The 19,135-nt window shown below is 34.4% G+C and overlaps 2 protein-coding genes across 4 annotated transcripts; one reads left to right on the top strand and one right to left on the bottom strand.

Annotated features, from left to right (window-relative positions):
• Positions 1–6,425: 6,425 nt before the first annotated feature.
• LOC120071240 (nuclear transcription factor Y subunit A-1-like) lies at positions 6,426–11,640 on the top strand. The gene is made up of 6 exons (XM_039023396.1): positions 6,426–6,615; positions 8,518–8,796; positions 9,292–9,407; positions 9,596–9,667; positions 10,352–10,513; positions 10,973–11,640. Exons 2-6 carry the CDS (start codon positions 8,529–8,531, stop codon positions 11,150–11,152), a joined length of 798 nt encoding a protein of 265 aa, XP_038879324.1. The 5' UTR covers positions 6,426–6,615; positions 8,518–8,528; the 3' UTR covers positions 11,153–11,640.
• Positions 11,641–13,658: 2,018 nt separating this feature from the next.
• On the bottom strand, positions 13,659–18,016 carry LOC120071530. Of its 3 annotated transcripts, none has more exons than XM_039023857.1 (6): positions 17,963–18,016; positions 17,666–17,838; positions 16,205–16,519; positions 15,531–15,732; positions 14,442–14,670; positions 13,659–14,189 (listed from the first exon to the last, which is right to left on the bottom strand). In XM_039023857.1, exons 2-6 carry the CDS (start codon positions 17,762–17,764, stop codon positions 13,940–13,942), a joined length of 1,095 nt encoding a protein of 364 aa, XP_038879785.1. In that variant the 5' UTR covers positions 17,765–17,838; positions 17,963–18,016; the 3' UTR covers positions 13,659–13,939. The 3 variants fall into 3 exon arrangements, with proteins under 3 accessions (XP_038879785.1, XP_038879786.1, XP_038879784.1); XM_039023858.1 differs by lacking the exon at positions 17,963–18,016 and adding an exon at positions 16,851–16,921 and having other exon boundaries at positions 17,666–17,920; XM_039023856.1 differs by lacking the exon at positions 17,963–18,016 and having other exon boundaries at positions 17,666–17,923.
• Between the last annotated feature and the right edge of the window lie 1,119 nt (positions 18,017–19,135).

Here is a 19,135-nt window from a genome sequence, read left to right as displayed (position 1 = left end):
TTGGACATATTAGCACGGGCAAGGATGTCATTAATATATTTTGTTTTGAGACAAAAAATGGCAAAAGAAGAACAAAGAACTTGAATCCGAAGAAAAAAATTTCAAATCACCAAGGTCCTTAAGCGAAAATTTAAAGTTCAAAGATGTGATAAAATGCTGAATGAGAGTTAATCATTACCTGCGACAATGATGTCATCAACATAGATAAGGAAAATAACTAGAGAACTTTGTTCTCAAAATATAAACATAGAAGTATCCGACTTGGAAGCAAAGAAACTGTAAAAAACAAGAACTCAGCTTAGAGAACCACACACGAGAACTTTGTTTTGAGCAATAAATAGCCTTGTAAGATGATGATGGAGTTGACATTCAACATGTAGAAGCAATTAAGGATCTAAGCACTTCAACTACATCGATTTTAGGCAATTAGCATACATGTTCTTAGTTTTCAACATATTAGGGTTTCAGAATCATACCATTGATGAATTCTTTCAATTGCTTGAAAACACCACGAAATTCTTCTTCTATCCTTGAAGTAGACAACCATAGAAGCCTTCTCTACTATCCTCAGACCTTAGATCGAGTGGTTGAACTCAAATTGAGAGGGAATTTAGTATGGGTTTTTTAGAGTTGAAAAAGAGAGGAAAAAAAAAATTAATCTCAGAAATCTGATTGCATGAAGCTTCAATCTAAGCTTTTGCCTCAGTTGGTTTTAAAACATATAATTTATTTTTAAGTTTAACAAAACATATTTGAATATCTCTTGAACTAATGAACACTTCATTTATATCAAAAGCAACTTTGTACATATGTTCTAATAAACAGGAGATAGAAATTAAGTTCCTTTTCATATCAGATACATAATATACATTGTCCAACAAAATGTAAGCATCTCCAAAAACTAACTTGAGATTTCCCACTACTTAATCCGAAATATGATTAGCGGCGCCTGAATCCATATCCAAGTTAAATGAGAACTTTCCACTAAACACGTTTCAATTACAAGTAAATCATATTTACCTTGGTTTGCCTTCTCAACCTTCTTTTCTGCAAGAAATTTAGGGAAATTTCATTTCCAATGCCCACCCTCGTTGCAATGGAAACACTTTCCTTTTGCAACTTTCATCTTGCTCTTTTTAGCAAGAGCTTTCTTCTCCTTTTTCTCTTTTTCTTCATTTGGATACTCTTATCCTTTAAAGCACCAGACTTCTTTTCAGAAGGTTTCGTACTAGATGTTAATCCCTTCTAAAATTTCTTTTAGGAAACAACATTTACTTCCCTCTCTTAATTTTTATTTTTCATTAAAGATTGGTAAGTCTGGAGTTCATTTAAAAGAGTAGTCAAGTTATAATCAATTTTATTCATCACATCATTTATGCAAAAAGTTAGGAAGCTCTTCCGAAGAGATTCCATGATCATACTGACTGGACTCTTCTCGTCTAAGACAACACCATTCGCTTCCGAGACATTGAAGTGAACCATCATGTCCAAGATGTGTTCCCTAACAAAGTTCCCTTCTTTCATGTGGGAATTGTAAATATACTTATTAGTGTCGTGTCGAACGGATGAGGACGACTGTCTGAACATCCCCTGTAACAACTCCATGATCTCCCTAGCGGTGACTATGGTTTCATGTTTTTAGTAAGCACATCAAATCTGCTCGCTAAAATGTAGGCTCGGGCCTTTTTATTAGCCCTAACTCATCTTTCATAGGCATCCTGAACACTTCAGTTTGCATTTGAACTAAGAAGAGAAGGACATTCCTCCGTTACAACGAACCTTAGGTCATCTACGACTAGTATTGTATTAATGTTTGATTTCCAGTTCGAATAACCCTCACCATTGAAATTATCGGAAGCTAATAGTTGTATAATCCATAAACAAATTCTATCAGAAAATTGCATCTAAATCCAAATTCATTTTAGCAAAAGTAATAATGTACCCAAATTTCAGTATTTATCTGAAACGATATTTTGGTGAGTCAAAATAGATGCTATAGAGGGGTATCAAACAATCCTTCACTGAACCAAGAAATTCTTGACTAAATACTAACTCTAGAATAACTCTTTATTTTATTAGTTATTTAGTTACCGTTTTCGGTCAAGAACTTACTAACACTTAGTAACTCTTGTAAGTGTGACCCTCCATTTTTCAATACTCATAGAACGGTATTAACAAGCCCCTGGTGGAAAACAATGTTGAAGACGGAACTTAAGAAAACCTTATTCATTTTTAAAGTTTGAGTTGTTTTGGATCCTATGTTACAACCCTCTGAGGGGATAGCCATAGGAAATGACTAGCTAATGCCACCTAAAAACAACATCAAACACTTTCTGAATGAAGTAGTCGCGGTAAAAATGATACGAAGCCAAGCATGGATCTCATGGTGTGAACTCTTAGGGACGTGAGAGCTAAAATTTAATATATCGTATATATTATATCTTTCACTGAAATGTTCGAATCGTTCGGGTATATTCTTTTACTTGGGTATATTCCGGCTAAAAAACATCCTATGTCTAGGTGGATTATCCAAGTATAACGATTATATTTGGATTTTAACCTACAATGTCTAAGTGATAAAACCATTTTATTACCTCACACCACTCACGCATGCTCATAAAATCGAGTTAACAACACTCAACAATTCGACTATAATCCCCAGGTAGAAAGTATTCCATAAACCGTCAACTTAAGTACCTCTAGCCTTAGATAGGATTATAGTCTAATTTGAGTTTGTAACCAAAGTTTTACAAGATAACAACATATTTTAACTATTTAAAACAAGTTGTTATTTGTTAACCCTAAGTGAGCATGCTTCTTATCTTTGTTATAGATTTTAAATGTCTAGCCCATTTTATAACACTTTATAAAACTATAAACATGCTATAACATACATCAAGCATTCCACATTTTTAATGTAACAATTATATTAAATACATGAAACCCTAAATCATGCATACTAAATATTATAACATATCATAACGTACTTTCAATGCATGATACATGCTTCCTATGGTGGGATTTTAAATCTACATGGCGTACTTTATGCACATATAAGATTTAATTTAATTAAACATACATTCATAATGCATAAATAATTAAACACACGCTAAAATGGGCTAGTTTTGGCATCCTAAGTAAGCAAACAAGCTAATTATTACATTAATAAATGAAAAACAACATCCAAAAGCCTTTGGACCGCTCGAATTGATTTGAACCAGACCCGAATCACTTGAACCAAACCTCTAGGGCTTCAAAATGGGCTGAACCGATCAAAATCAAACTGAACTGAACCTTCTAGACCTAAATCAATCAAACTGGTTCAGTTAAACAACTGAAGGTTTGGCGCACGCACGAATTGGGCTGGGATGAGCAGCGTTGCAATGCTTCATCCCAAAATTGCAACACCATGGGATGTCAATTTCTTTTCTAGGCTGGCTGAAGATCAACGTTGCAATGCTATGAGGGTAGCGTTCCAACGCTATCTAATAGAAGCTTCAAAATTGAATTTCTACAACTGAGCATGCTTTGGATTTTCTTCAATTACAACCTAATTGCAACTCTATTGACTCTAATAAATTTACAAACTCTTAATCACACATTAAGGCCCATAAAAAAAGAACCAATAACAACAATTACTTGCAAATTGAAGGGAAATTTCGATGTCAAAGCCATAAATTATCCATTTCATACAACTCATGAAAAACACCCACCATGCTAAAATTAACGCAAATTGAGTGCTTAAAACATGCTTTGATACTAGTTGATGGAGTTAACATTCAAATGCGGAAGCAATTAAGGATATAAGCACTCTAACTACATCAATTTTAGGTAATTAGCATCCATATTCTTAGTTTTCAACATTTATAGATTGAACAGGGGAGAGACCCTATACATTAGCATAAACTAAATCAAAGGGAACTGACACAGTGGATGTGGACAAAGGAAAAGGTAAACGATGACTCTTGGCCATTTGACATGAATTAAAAAAGGGAAAAACAACATTGGATTTAAAATGAAACTTGCATTGAGACAAAACTGTTTTGACAATATTAAGAGATGGATGACCTTATCGGCAATGCCATAAGGAAAGATCTTGGAATGTTGAAAGGAATGCAACATGCTTGTTTTGAGTTGGTAGAGATGAAGAGGTAGTGGACAGAAGAGAGAGCTTGTATAAACCACCATCAAGATTGCCCTAAAAAATAGGACTCTGTATTTGAAAATCCTTGACAACAAAGGAGTCATGGAAGAATTGAACATAAGCATGATTATCATAACACAATCAAGCAATGCTAATAAGATTATGGGAAAGAGTAGAGGTATGAAGAACAGAGGATAATTTAACACACGTAGAAGACAAAGGGGAAGAAATTTTAAAAGATCCAATATGAGATATAGGTAAGGACTTACCATCATCCACAACCACTTGCTCACCACTAGGGTAAGGAAAAGGATGTTGAATGTTGGAAAGGTCAAAAGTCATATGGCAGGTAGCACCTGAGTCCATGTACCAGTTATCATCAGGATGAGAGGATTAAGGAACATGGGAGTCATTGGAAACAGGGGCAGTCTAAGCAAAGTGAGATGAGGGCTTGAAGTGGCAACACGGTACTTGGGGTTGTCAATATTGTAGCACATCAAAGCAGTGTGACCAACCTTATTACATATCTGGCATTGAGGACAAGTGGAAGAGACAGGGGATGGGGTGGAGGGCCACTTTTGACTCCTAGAAGGAAGTCTTGAAGAACCATAACCAGGGAAGTGACTATTGTTAGAAGCAAGGTTGGAGGACATACCTTGGGAAGGAAAACCAACCTGAACTGGAGAAGACCGACCATAAGGGCGTCCGTTCTGTTGCCATGGAAGGCGTCGGGTGTTAGATGAAAGAGAAAGATTAGCCATATTGGGCTTAATGAGGTTCAACTAATCAATGGTTGTTTGCTTCTCAAGCTAGAACTCATAAGCAATAAGAAGGCTACGAACATCAACAAGAGATGGACGATCAGACCATTTTGGATCAACGTTGCAAACAAATTGTACTCATTACCAAGACCTTCTAAAATGTAACCAAGGTGATCACAATAAGAGAAAGGCTCACTAATGGCAAAGAATTTGTCAGCGACATCCTTGATTTGAGCAAGATACTGAGATACAATCAAGCCATCTTTCTTAATCTTTTGGAGTTAAGAACAAAGACCCTTGATACGGGCAGTAGATGAGGATTCATACACAGTTCTTAAAGCTTTCCAAATATCCAGAGCAGAGTCATAACCTACTATTTCACCCATTTTATCTTCATTAAAAGATGAGTAAAACCAACTCAGTATAGTGCTATTACATTTTTACCAATACGAAAAATAGGGATTCACCTGAGTGCGTTGAGGGTTTAGAAACTTCGGAGGTTGGGGAAAGGTGCCATCAATAAAGCTTTCAAGGCCATAGCCCATGATTAGATTGAGGAGTTGGTTCTTTCACAACAAGTAGTTGGAGTCATTGAGCTTAACTATAAGGGATTGAGACATATGAGGGAAATTGGCAACGGGCAACTGAGGAGTTGGTAGAAACGAAAGAGAAGGAGGGAAAGGCTGAGAGGCAGCGTGAAAGCTATAAGGTGGCATTTGAGACGGGTAATGATATTGAGTAGGTGAGCCATGGTGAATTGGTAGATACTGGAAGCCGGATTGACCATGGATGAAAGAATTGGAAACTTGAGAGACTAGTATCGATGGATTTCTAATAGGGTTGGGAGGGAGATGTTGAGATATGGGAGGGGTAAAAGATAGAGAAGAAATTGATAAAGACACAATAGGAGGTACCGTAGATGTTGTTACAGGAACAGTGATCTCTGGCTGAAGGGCTTCCTCTTCAGATGTGCTCGAGCTTGATGCCATAAATGGAAAAAAAAATTAACCTAATTGCTTTGATACCATGTCAGAGTGAGGAAGAAGACAATAGGATAAATAAAGGAAGTGCTCAGTGAGAAAGTTGAGCCCTCACAATTGGTATTTAATGAACCGTAAAGGCCACATGGCAAAACAACATTGGTGAAACAATAACAAATAGGAGAGATAAATACACCAGAAAATTAACTAGGATTAACAACAAAAATAGGTAAAAAGATACAGTAATTAAACCAGCTTATCAGTTTTCCTATCTTATTTATGAGAGGGTTGTAACGCTACTCGATTTAGTGTTTCAATTCATGCTTTCTTCCCAAAAAAAAAAAAAAAAAAATTAACAGATTAAAAAAAAAAAGGAGAAAACATAGAAGATTCTGGTCCAATATAAAAAGCCAAAGAAGTGGAGGAGCGTCCACGTGTCAAAGGGAAAAGGAGTGAAATAGCTATGGTAGGTCCCACAGTAGGTGAGATTATCATATCCAATAGCTTTGTGATTTAAATACCCTCAAAGTTGAAACAGAGTCTTCCTACTCAGAATTTTTCATTTTTGGAATTCACCAAAAGGGATTAAATTTCAATCTCCCTCTTTTTCTTTTTCTACTTTTTTTTCTCTTTAAATTATTATTATTATTTTTGAATTCTCTCCGATTTCTCTTCTCCCCCATCAGATTTTTCCCTTTTCTCCATTTGGACGTTGCTCCAATTTCTAACGGTAAGCTATTTTTCTCAATTTTGTTTTTGTTTTGCCTTTCTATGGCTGTATGTATATCTGCTGTTTGATTTCTAGGGTATTCGCGCAATTCCCTTTTTAGGGATTCTTTTTGCTCTTTTTCGGGTTTTGGGTTTGTGGGTTGATTGATTTTTTGAGGATTTAGTTTTGGTTTTGGGATTGTTGAGGAAATTGGAGATTATGTTATTGAAGTTGAAAGCCGATTCATGTCTGTTATGGATGAGAATTCCTGTGGTTCTTTGTTTTTCTTCGCACTCCAGCTTCTTTTAGGGAGGATTTGAAGGGTTTTATCTTTTCTTCTTTTTTTTTTTTTTTTTTGTTTGGGTGTTTATGTAAGGTTACTGAATAATCATGTGTCAGATGATCACAGGTTTGAAACTGGATAAAGCATTTTGAAGATGATGATGGATAAACAAAGTGAAAAATTGTTTGTTACTTTTTTCTGTGTCTAGATTACCTGATTCTAGCTAGTTCACTTTTTTGCATCATTTTTGAGTTACTAGAAACACAGTGGGTGAAATAATTTAGACTTTCAACTTATGAAACTAGATTTTGCTGTTGATGGGAATTTAGTGAATGAATATATTTGTACTTAGTTTCTGTTTTAACAACTTATATGCGATATGAAAGGGGGTCCAGAACTGAAGTTATATTACCTGAGATTAATTCTCTGTCTACTTTGTTTATTTTAATTCTAATCATGCACCAAGTATGTATGACCTGGCACTATGTTCTGTTGAATCTTAAAACGAGGAGAAATAGTTCTATTAATTGCAAGGTGAAGCTTTATCAATTCTCTAGGGAATGTATCTTTCATGTTTTACTTAGTTCATTCATTTGGTTTATTAACTGATTGTAAGAATGGGATCTATAAGTTAGTCTTCCTTATTGGTTTTGTTAATTAATTTGGGTTTGAACTTGTAATGGATTCTGGGGTAGCTTTATTTGGTATGCTTTTTTTGGTGGGAAGATATGCATTTTGTACAAATCCAGTGAGCATATTTTTTTTGTTTTTATGCTCCATAATTCTTCCTCAGCCAGGCTCGGGTAGAATAGCAGAGCAAGTACAAGTATTAGTAGAATAGCAAAAATGTGCTCCTATATGATGTGGTTACTGGTTAATACTTTTTTTGTTGAGTTGTGTTTTCAGATTTTTTCTGCCTTTTTGTCTCTCCAACTGAATGTGTTCTGCATCGTTAAATTAATTTTAGGGAGAATTTAACCCTAAATTTTAAGAGATGTGAAGGGAAGAAAAGGAAGGAGGGAGGGGGGGAGAGAGAGAGAGAAAGATGGGGGAGTGTACCATCCAGGAATCTAAATCGAGTCTTACATATAGCATAAAACAAAAGGCATGTGGATAACAATTTAGTTAAAAGGCATTGAAAAGATGTAATAGTACTGGATTGAACCATGAAAAATATTGGTATTGGATAGATGTAATAGTACAGGTCTGAAATATATGTTCTTTTTTTGTTTAGGTTTTTTTATGTCTCTTGCAGTTGCAATTACTTTTTACTCCCTGCACTTGCTAAATAAAGTAGAGGGAGAAGAAAGCTTTTTCCTAAAGAAAGAGACTAAAGAGCTTAAGAACTCCCCAACTACCTGCATAATTAGGTCAGATGGGGTTCTTCCATTTTGAACCGTGATAAGGATTTGTGTTAGCTTTCAATTAACAGTAATCATAAATTAAAAAACTCGAAACAACAGGTAATGGATGATATTGGAATCTAAGACTCGAATTAATATGGAATAATACTTAAATTATAACTGGAGATAGGAGATGGTGCTCTATTTTATTATTATCTTTATTATTTTTTTAACTACTGGTATCAAAATTTACTCTGTGCTAATTGAGAACTTGAGGCTCTTCTGTTTGTTTCAAAGGGTCTGAAGGTATGCAGTCAAAGTCTGAAACCAATAATCAGCTCGATCCAAATGGTGCTCCATCGACGAGTATCTATTATGAACCCTGGTGGCGTGGCATGGGGTACAATACTTTTCCGTTACCTGTGGTTGGGGGAAATGCTTCCAGTTCAACTTCTCTTGAATTCCCTAATGGTGGTTCAGAGTCAAATGATGGCCAATCTGTGTCTAATAATGATGTAAATGACGAAGAAGATGATGTTTCCAAAGAAGTGCAAGCTACTGGATCTCCACATTCTGGTACATCTTTAATCTATATTTATTAGTGCAAGTTCTCTCTCCAATTTGCACCTCACAGTCATTGAGGTTTACTGTTTTGTGTCTGACAATATCGAATCTATCTTATTTGAAGGTGTTCTGTGAAAATGGAGAGAACAACTTTTGAAGTCAAAAGTTAACTTTGGTAGAATTATTGCTGAAAACTCTCTTAAGAAGAAGAAAAATAATATATAGCAAGAGAGTGACCGTTGGTTGTTTTCGGATATGTGTTTGATGGTTTTCTAAAGCAGCTATTCCACGCACAATTATAACTATTAGGTTTACCATATTGTGATTTATTTTTACTATGTTGTTACTTATTAAAAATAGGCAACAGAGGAACGTGCAGGATAAGAAAACTTTCATATGGATGTTTAAACTCACAAACCAATGAATTATAATAATTATTATTTTTTTTATTATTTTGTAAAAAACACCTAACGTCCCCTAATAACAATAACATCTCAATGATTTCAGCGGGAAGCTACAGACAGGATGCTCAGAAGATGCAGCATGTCTCATCCACTTTGCCAGCAATGCACGGTGAATGTCTGACACAGTCTACACAACTCGAACTTGTTGGTCACTCTATTGTATGTTCAATTACCGTCCAATCTTAGAAAATTCTTTTATCTTTACTATTACAGCTTTCGTGCTTTTAGTCTCAGATTTAAAGATTCCCAAAAACAAGGAAAAAAAAAACAAAAAAAGAAAAGGTCAAGCTACAATTTTATATTATATTATTGAATAATTTCTTGTGTTTCTTGACATACTGTTGCAGGCTTGTGCATCAAATCCTTATCAGGATCCATATTATGGAGGAATGATGGCCTTCTATGGTCATCAGCCCTTGGTATGTAATTATCTCAACTTCGTACATACGAGAGACTGGTTTCACTGTCATAATCTTTGCCATTACTTGGCTGTGCTCATCTATCATACCGTTGAAATGAAATGCAAGATGACACTTCATTCACACCTGTAGCACTCTTGACCCTACTAAAAAATGGAACTTCAAGTCCCAGTGCAAAAGGGTTTTGGTCCAACTTCTTGAAAAATGCTGCTTGTGCTTCTAAGTCTGTGGAATGAATGTTGTCATACATCAGTTAAATTTTTGCATTTACTTCGAAGGCCCTTTTTGTGAATGTTTCATGAAATATTATATCGACCGTTGAGTGGTCAATGTTGATTTGAATTAGGATGTACACTTTTACATCTAATGCTTTTCATAACATGATTAGCTTGCTCAAAGGACAATGCTTCTGAAATTTATACTTCATTCAAATTTTTTTACTCACTGTGTAGTTTGTCAAGGGGTTTTCCATTGTGTTCTTCAATTTTCAATTATTTAATGAAAGCTGCTTTTCTTTTTCTTTTTTTTCTTTCTTTATTTTTTTGTCTAAACCCTAAAAGGAACGTATGATGTGATAATTTATTGTGTCCAATATACCTTCAGAATACAGAGCACCGACGCTTCCATTGCACAATGTCTGAAAAAAAAATTTCATGCTTTGTAGTTTATTTTTGTCATGGACAGGGCTATCCTATGGTCGGAGGACCACATGCTAGAATGCCATTGCCCATTGAGATAGCACAAGACCCCGTTTTTGTGAACGCAAAGCAATACCAGGGAATTTTGAGGCGAAGGCAAGCACGTGCAAAAGCTGAGGCTGAGAAGAAGTCGATAAAAGCCAGAAAGGTGGATTTTGTATCTTTTTGGTGGACTAGATTGTTTTTGTGCATGTATGTGTGCGTGTGGGGTGGGGGATGCTTGACTTTCTGAATTTTGATGAGTAATCTTTTAAGCAATTATCAAAGCAAGATTTATATGCTCTGATGGACAATATTGATAGGTAGTATTGGGATATAGATGTAGCTTATACTGGACCATATTTAAAATCTTGTAACACTTGTAACACTCATTGACATGTTATTGTTCTGCTGTTGTTCTTTTGCTATTTAAACAAGTTCAATCAATCAACTGCCAGTTTCTTAGTTAATAAACATGGACACCCAGGTGTTATTTTAAACACGCTTATGCTTATTATTATTTTACAACCACTGAATCAATTATAGTTAACCTCACCCGCATAGTATATGCAAAAAGAATTCCATTTTATTTTTTTGGGTTATGTCGCTCACTTTTCTTATTCAACAGCCATACCTTCATGAGTCTAGACACCAGCATGCCATAAGAAGGTCAAGGAGTAGTGGAGGGCGTTTTGCAAAGAAAAATGAAGTTGATGGAAAGGATAAAGTAAATGAGAGTGGTTACCGCCTAAATGAGGGTTCGGAACAGCAGAATGGAAGCTCCTTGACGAACAGGGCCTCCGAGTAGCAGCATGCATCAGCCACTGGAGGTGAATGCCAAGACAATGGCCAAAATTGGTTGATGGGGAGGGATTGATTGCTTGTTTGTTAAAAGTATTCCTGGCCACAACACGCCAGGCGGCAAATCATTCTTGGCTTTGTTCTGTTGTTCTGAAGAAAAAGAAAAAGGAATGTAGAATGATATTTGACTTACAGGATCTCATGGCTTCAAAGGATTCCTCAAAGTCCAAGAGATTTCTTCATTCCATTCTCTTTTTTTGCCTTTTTGTACAGAGTTTATGATGACTTAAGGGAGTGGAAACTTTGACCTCTTGTATTATATAGCAGAGTGGAAACTAAATGAATCATAAAGCTTAGGATAGATATAGAGATTGTGATGCACAAAGCTTAAGCTTGAAAGATTTTAAATTTGAATATCCAAGGTCGACAGGTTATTGATGCAAATTATTATTTTCTGGTAAAAAAAATAGATGGAGTTTGTCTTCCTTTAGCTTTGATGGCCACTGTGTATATGTCCTGTGACTTCTGTTAAAGCATGTTTCTCTTAGGCCACCCAAGGATGTTTCTATGGAAGGAATGGTTGAAAATTTTTACTCCATGAAATAGGATGCCTCAATGTTGTTCTTAATATTTCATGGGCCATTCAACATTTTTATTAAATATTTTACATTCTTAACTATTCTCTTTTATCTACCAAATGAGTTGCGCAAATTTTTATGGGTTTGTTTACAAATTAAGATATTTGTATTAGATTACATGTACAGATAAAATTAGTTTATATTCTTTGGATAAAAAGTTTATTCTAATATTTTTCAGTTGATTTAATTTAATTTAAATTATTTTTTATATTAAATAAATTGTCCAAAAAAATTACTGAAATAAAATCGTAATAAAATAAAAATTAAAAATTTTGCTTTCTTATATTATAAGAGTTGTAATGAGTGAAAAATAGAATGATAGTCTCCATCTGGAAGATTATTGTTCATGAGAATTCAAGGAACCTTTTTGAGTTTTAGAGTTGAATTAAAATTATCAACTAAATTCCTTTTTTTTTCAATCATTATTTACTTTTATCAGGTTCACAATATCACCTTGGAAAATTGGTTGTAGTTATCAATTATAAATAAAATAATATAGATAAGTATTTCTATATACACCAAGAAGTTTAACATTTAATAAAAATAGAACAATCAAAATCCAATCTTTATTCTATCGTAATATATTTTAAGAAATACGTACTTCGAATTGGCTTATCTTTCATTCTCTTAGGTCGTGTCAATCTCTATTGTGGAGTCGACCCAACAGGTATCTCTCATGGTCTTAACAAATCTAGATGCCGATCTAACTGAGTTAAAGAATGTGGTAGACCCCATTCTTGTGCTTGGCCAAGCATCTTAGGGTCGTCTCTTTTAGCTTGTATAATCCAGTCACCCATTTTCTAGCGTGAACTGTTGTATTTTTGTTTCCCAAGTTTCTCCTTTTGCTGAGGTTGAGCAAGATGCCCATTGGGAGGTTGATTTCTAGTTGGATATCCTATATCCTTTGTGAGGATTTTTCATGTTATTTAGTTTTTAATAAGTTATTTTTCAGAAAAAAAAAAAAAAAAATATGCTATAGAGTGAAATCTCTTAATTATTTATGGGCTACGTTACAATTTAGTTCCCGGGAAATGAGAACTTTCTTTTTATAATGAAAATGTATTTTTCCAAAATTAATGTTTCCAACCTGAACTTCATTGTAATGCAATATTTATGAAGCTGAAATATGTTGTAATACAAAATTAATTCTAATTCTAATTCATTTCATGAAAGTAATTTAATTTGCAACAATTTGGTCAATTATTTTCAAATATGTAATAATTTAATGTGAACGTTTATTTTAAACAATTTAATTTAGTTAAGTATATGCGATCCTTAATAAGTTTTTCAACCTATATTTGAAAGTAATCTCATAAAAGTCCAAACACTATTTTTTAGAGTAAGAATTAAATTTTTTCTTATGATGTAGAGACTAAATTGCTACCAAAGAAAAAAATACAAGGGCTATAATATTACAAATTAAGGTCCAAAGACTAAATTGTTCCTTGCATGAAAACTCAGACAAAATCAAGTCGAACAAACCATTTACAAGTTCACAAGTGTTAACCTACCACATATGCTATCTTGTTCCATCAGATTGTTGAAGTTCTCTCCCTCACATTTTAGATCCTTTAGTGTGAGAAAAGAAACTTCATGGAAACAACTTCAACAAGCTTCAACAGATTGTTAAAAATGTTTCTTATTCCCAATACCTCATCCATCAAGAAAAGAGATCCTTCTATGATGTATGTGTATGAGGGAAACTTGAAGAGACGTTGGGAGAGTGGGATAAATCTGGACATTTGATAATAGCACAAGCTAAGGATTTGGAAAGACAGGTCCACAGAAGAGAGACTCAGCAAGGGCCGACCGAAATCGGGGCAAGGTTGAAGCAACCTCTAAGTTCTAACGACACTGAAATCGATTGCCTGGGTATTTGCCACAAAAAAGTACAGATTGATTGGAAGCATTTCAAAGAAAAGTTTTACATGTACATGTCACAACTCAGATGACTTGTGGTGTAAATTAGGAAGAATTTAGTAAAAAAAGCTCACTTTAGTTTAGATATAAACCAACTTATGTGACTCCTAAAAAAGGTTATAAGTAACAAAAACCAACTGTTTTTAAACAAAAAATAATAATAATAATAATAAAACAAAGCTCATATAGGAACATGTTTATCATAGTTCTTCTCTTCCTCAAAAGATTCAACAGACCTACTGATGTGTATGATCACCATCATGATTATATTGATCAGAATGCTCTACATTGTCGATAATTTCGGGCTCAGGTTGGTCAGGGATAGAATCTGGACCTGTACTGTCACTAGTTGGGTTCTCCGCCGTGTTGGGGTCCGAATTTGTGGCATTGACCACAGTTTGCTGCTTCTCCATCATCCCAGAAAGGGCAAGTCTTGGTGACCATTCGAGAACATCATCGATGATATTCGATACACGTTTTTGGTATCTGCATTAGCCAACGCAGTTTGTGACCGAAAACAGAAAGCAAGTGGAAAATTAAATGGAGCAGATGCCCATAAGAAACAGAAACTTTCAAGTCAGTTAACAGTTGGTTATCAAATTGTATTTTCTTATGCTACACCAAAGTGCAACTGATCCACATTCTAAACTGCTGGGCCGTTTCTTAAAAAGATTGTTGTTATATACTTCTCTACCCTATCTTTAGTTGTATGAAAGTTTAGAAAGGTATGATACTAACCTTGCTCTAGCAGCCTCATCGGGAGCATGGTGCCTCAGCAGCAGTATGATGAGTACAGCCACCAGTGCATAGAAAAGTCTGGTTGTCCATTTTGGTTTCTCTTCTTCATCTTTACTTGGCCAAAACCGGAATAGTTCTCGCAAAGTTGCTTCCTCTGCGAGAATATTGGGGAAAAACCACATCCGTTTGCCCAGAAGAATGTACGATAAACCAAATACTGCTCCCCTCACTACAAATTTAAATGAAAACGTAAGACTGTTGTGAGCCTGGAAGAAATAATCCTGCCAGAAAAGTTTTTATTGAAGACCAAAAGATGCAGCATAAGCATTTTGAAAGTATGGTGATATAAAAGTTCCTAAGCCATACTTGATAAGAACCACAAACTGATAGTAAAGGCTAAAGAAGTTCCAATTTACTTGAGCAATTCAAAACATGAATTACTAATACTCAAGCCAATTGGAAACCCTAAAATAATTGAGAACCTTTTATTGTGCTAGCGAAGTGAATATTACATGTATACGTAAAAAGAAGACCCACAATAAATAACAAATCAACCAAGACCAACCAAGCTACCATAAATAACAATCAAGAATTTAGAAAGAGTTGCAATCATTTGCTGACTATCACCCAAGCTATCCAACAATGATTACTTTATGATGTTGCCTCATCCTTAGAGAAATAACTTAAAGAGGTCAGAAGATTTGTGCTCCTCGCTTCTTATTTCTAAAACATAACGAATTTATGTTTTCCCTGCATTCTACTTCTCAAAAATGACCCAAAAAAATGTTGACTAAAAAAATATCGAAAAGGAGAAAAAGTCCATGGCCGAGATGCACATAAACCTCACCCAATCACTCACAATATTTTAAAATAAAAATAAAAAGAAAAGAAAGAAAAAGGAAAAAAAGAAAGGTCAACCAACAAAGCCAATAAAAGCAGATGCATTTATAACTTTGTGATAAAATCCTACCATAATACTTCAGAAGCAGCACTCCCTAAATTAAGTTATTAACAAACCTTATCAATGGTTTATTGATATATAAAAAAACAACACAAAATTAAGGCAGTGAAAAGGGCTGTATGACCTACATAAAAGAAGTGAGAGTATAAGAAGCAGAACCCCAGCGCATGAGTAAAGTATCAAAAGCTTGCACTGATGAGGATATACAGGAAACAAGCAAATTGCAAGAGTCAACACAGGCCAACAAAATGAAAGAAGTGTCTGCCAAAATGGCCTCCGCTTAACAAATGTCCAAGCAAAAAAGGCATCCTGTTCAGAGAACAGCTGATCCTGCAAGAGTAAGTTGCACATTCAGAACCTGGAAAATGGTCAAAGAATATGAATATATGATATTAAACTAACTTATGGAACACGATGGTAATTAAGTTCCTTGCTCAATTGCTTGCGATTTGCATCAAGAAGGCTAAGTTTAGAAACTTATCCATATTAGCAAGTAAATCCTCTATTTAAGGGAGAAGCATGGCTTGCTCGTGTTTGTGCATTATAGAAGATCTTTGAAGGAGAGGAACAATAAAGTTTTTAGAGGCTTGAAAAGGGATGTGAGAGATGTCTAGTCCCTTGCTAGATTTCATGTTTCTCTTCGTAGTTATGAAGATTTTTCATAATTATTGAATAGGTATTATTTTACATGTGGCAACTTTCATTTTTTTTCCTAATGAAAGGTGGTTTCTTATTTCTTCTTTTAAAAGGGATGAGGTCTCCAACTTTAAAAAAATACATAATGCATAAAAAAAGTCTGCACCGGGAATATCTCCAGATGTGCTGGCCATGTAGACAACTTTCTCTTTCCAGGACGAACAGTTTTCACCACACGATCACACCGAACTAAGAGATTCTTACTTAGCAATGCATTACCAATATCTTCAGTTTCCAAATTTTTATCTGAATCAAGAATATCCTTGAGCTCTGGATGATTTCTCAAAAAACTAACAAAATCCTTGCCTCTAAAATACTCAACACGTGTTTCTTGTAAAACAGCCCATCTTGATTCTAAATCCTTGTGGTCTCTCACTTTCTCAGCAAACAACTGAAACACATCCTTCTTTGCAGCTTGTTTCTGAAGATTAAAGATATACATGTGAGATAACCACAACAGCTAAAATGAAATAAACAAATTTAAAATCCTGATTTAAAAGGAAAAAAAATGTAGAACCACCAACAACCAATTCATGACCTGCGGCAACTTGAAAATTCTTGAAAAGTTAAAATTCGGAAATATGAACAAAACCATCCTCAATCTTCATCATACTCAGATAGTCACACAGATTATTAACTCAGCATAATATTGGAGACAGCTAAAATCTAATTGATAGCCAAAAGGAAGCAGAATCCAATACTAAATAGAGGTTAATAGAACTTATTAGAAACAAAAACACACGCATTTTTACCTTATCCTCTCTTTCAACTCTCATAATCTTCCTGATAACCATCACACTAATTTAAGATGTTTCTCGTCAATCTAAAGAAAATAAGAAGATTCAATGTGAAGAAATAATGGCTTCTTTCAGCACAATCAAATCATATAACAATTCATTTCTCGTAACTAAAAGATAAAACTACGCTCAAATTGCAATTGGTTCAGAGTGATGGAACCTCACAAGTTATACTTATCTAAATTCAAACCATAAAATAACAATTAACAACGCCCACACGGGAGAATGCAAATCTGATCCATTATGACCCAGGCTATTTTACTATTACAATTTGAACTTCTAGTTGCTCATCTACCTACAGTACAAAGCTGCAAAACTGAGAACTACAAAAACCCTTTTGCAGTTCATTCACATTAATCACTCCTTTTCTCTTTCTTTTCTTCAATAAGGAACCAAAATAATGAATGCTCGCTAGCACGATCTTGGTAATGGGTGCTAGAGTTAATGAATCCTCCAGCCACACGCCACCACCCATTTCTGATTGAGGAACTTCAAATCACAAATATCAAATTATGAAAACTTCACGTCCATCAATCATTGTCAAAAAAGCAAAAGAACAAATATAAGAATCCAAAAGAAAGATTCAAAGAAGACATGTCCAAAAACACATCAATGCCCATATGGCAAGGATACGGCAATTGGGTCTTCGTAGAATCAAACAAAGAATCACACTGAAAAAAATGTCCTCTCGTGAAGGCAATAAAAACCCAGATCAGAAAACAAAAAATTAGAGGGGAAATGAAAATGTTAGAGGAAAAAAGAAGGCAAACCCTAGGAGGGGTATCGGAATTGGGATCTTTGGCAGCATTTTGAACAGCAGTTGATTGCCTTCTGACCCTCTTCTTCTCGGTTCCTCCTGTTTTCCTCATCTCACAGCCCGATTTGATTCAAAAGGGAAAATTAGATGTTCCCGTTGCTTCTTCGCCGCTGAGAGTGCGTTTGTCTGCGAAGAAGAAAAATTGGGGAACGCTCCCTGGTGAAGTTAATAGGAAAGGAAAGAAAAATAAAGAAAAATAAAAGTTTAGGAATTGAATTTCTTCACTTTCACCCTCTTTTCTAATTCTCACCATCAACAAACACGAACAAGCATTGCCACTTCTCTTCATCCCAACCAATCAACTTCTGCCATTTCACCATCTTGTCCTACTCCTACCCACATTTCCTTTTATATTTCAAAAATCAAAACCAAAAAATCAATATTAGGATTTCCAAATTATTATTATTTTTTTAAATCTATTAGATTATTATGGTAGTTTGAATCCTGCGAAATACGATATCCACACGAGACTGACATATCGTGAAGAGCAATGTCGTGTTTTCTGACAATATCTCAAGCAAATGAGATCTCGATGCATGTTGAGATGACCTATACTTTTTTTAAAAGAAAAATAATAAAACGGTAGTATTACTTTGAGACTTTGAATTCACTTTCTTTCCACCATTTTCTCTTCTCTTTTTAATTCGTTGTCGTGTATTTGATGATTTAACTATTTGTCGTTACATCGATATATTTGTAAATAAGAAGGTTTGACACATTTACATCAGAGTTTAATGGATATCTACTATATCTTTTATAAATACCTATCAATCAAACACCAATATAAATAAAAATACTAACAAATAAATCTATTATTTACTTGTTAGTAGATTAAGGATTAGATAATCTTAAGAATAAGTGAAACTTTCGATATGTATAGAAGAATGACAGAGAGATATTGAGCCAAGGTAGATTTAAAAATTAGCAGGCCACAGCCGATTATTTTAATTGAACTTATGATTTGATTCTATTATTTGATATTGTTGGATAAAGCATTGGCTTTTGAAAGTTTTCTCCAAAGTTTTAGCACTACACAAGGACGAGTTGGGTATACATGGATTGGATTGGGTTAAATTTGAAAGTATTTTTTGGACCAACTCGAAAATTTGGGTTGGTTTGATTGGTAACCCAAATGATTCAAATAAAGTTTCCAACCCAACCCTTAAAATTCGGGTTGGGTTGGGTTGTCGGGTTATAACTTTTTTTTTTATTTTTAATGAAAAATATGTAAATTTATATACAACACATGACTAATAACTAAAATCTCATGAAATTAATATGCTAAATACCAAATATTTATGATATTTATTATAAACTTTAAACAAAAACAAATATCATAACAATTTTAAAAGAAAAATATTAAAAAATTCAAAAATTAATCAATACAAAGAAATCAAACTTTAAACAAAAAAGAATATATATA

This window comes from Benincasa hispida, chromosome 2, assembly GCF_009727055.1.
Source record: "Benincasa hispida cultivar B227 chromosome 2, ASM972705v1, whole genome shotgun sequence".
Classification (NCBI taxonomy): domain Eukaryota; kingdom Viridiplantae; phylum Streptophyta; class Magnoliopsida; order Cucurbitales; family Cucurbitaceae; genus Benincasa; species Benincasa hispida.
The sequence above is the reverse complement of the archived record's forward strand: the minus strand, read 5'-3'. Positions and strand labels throughout refer to the sequence as shown.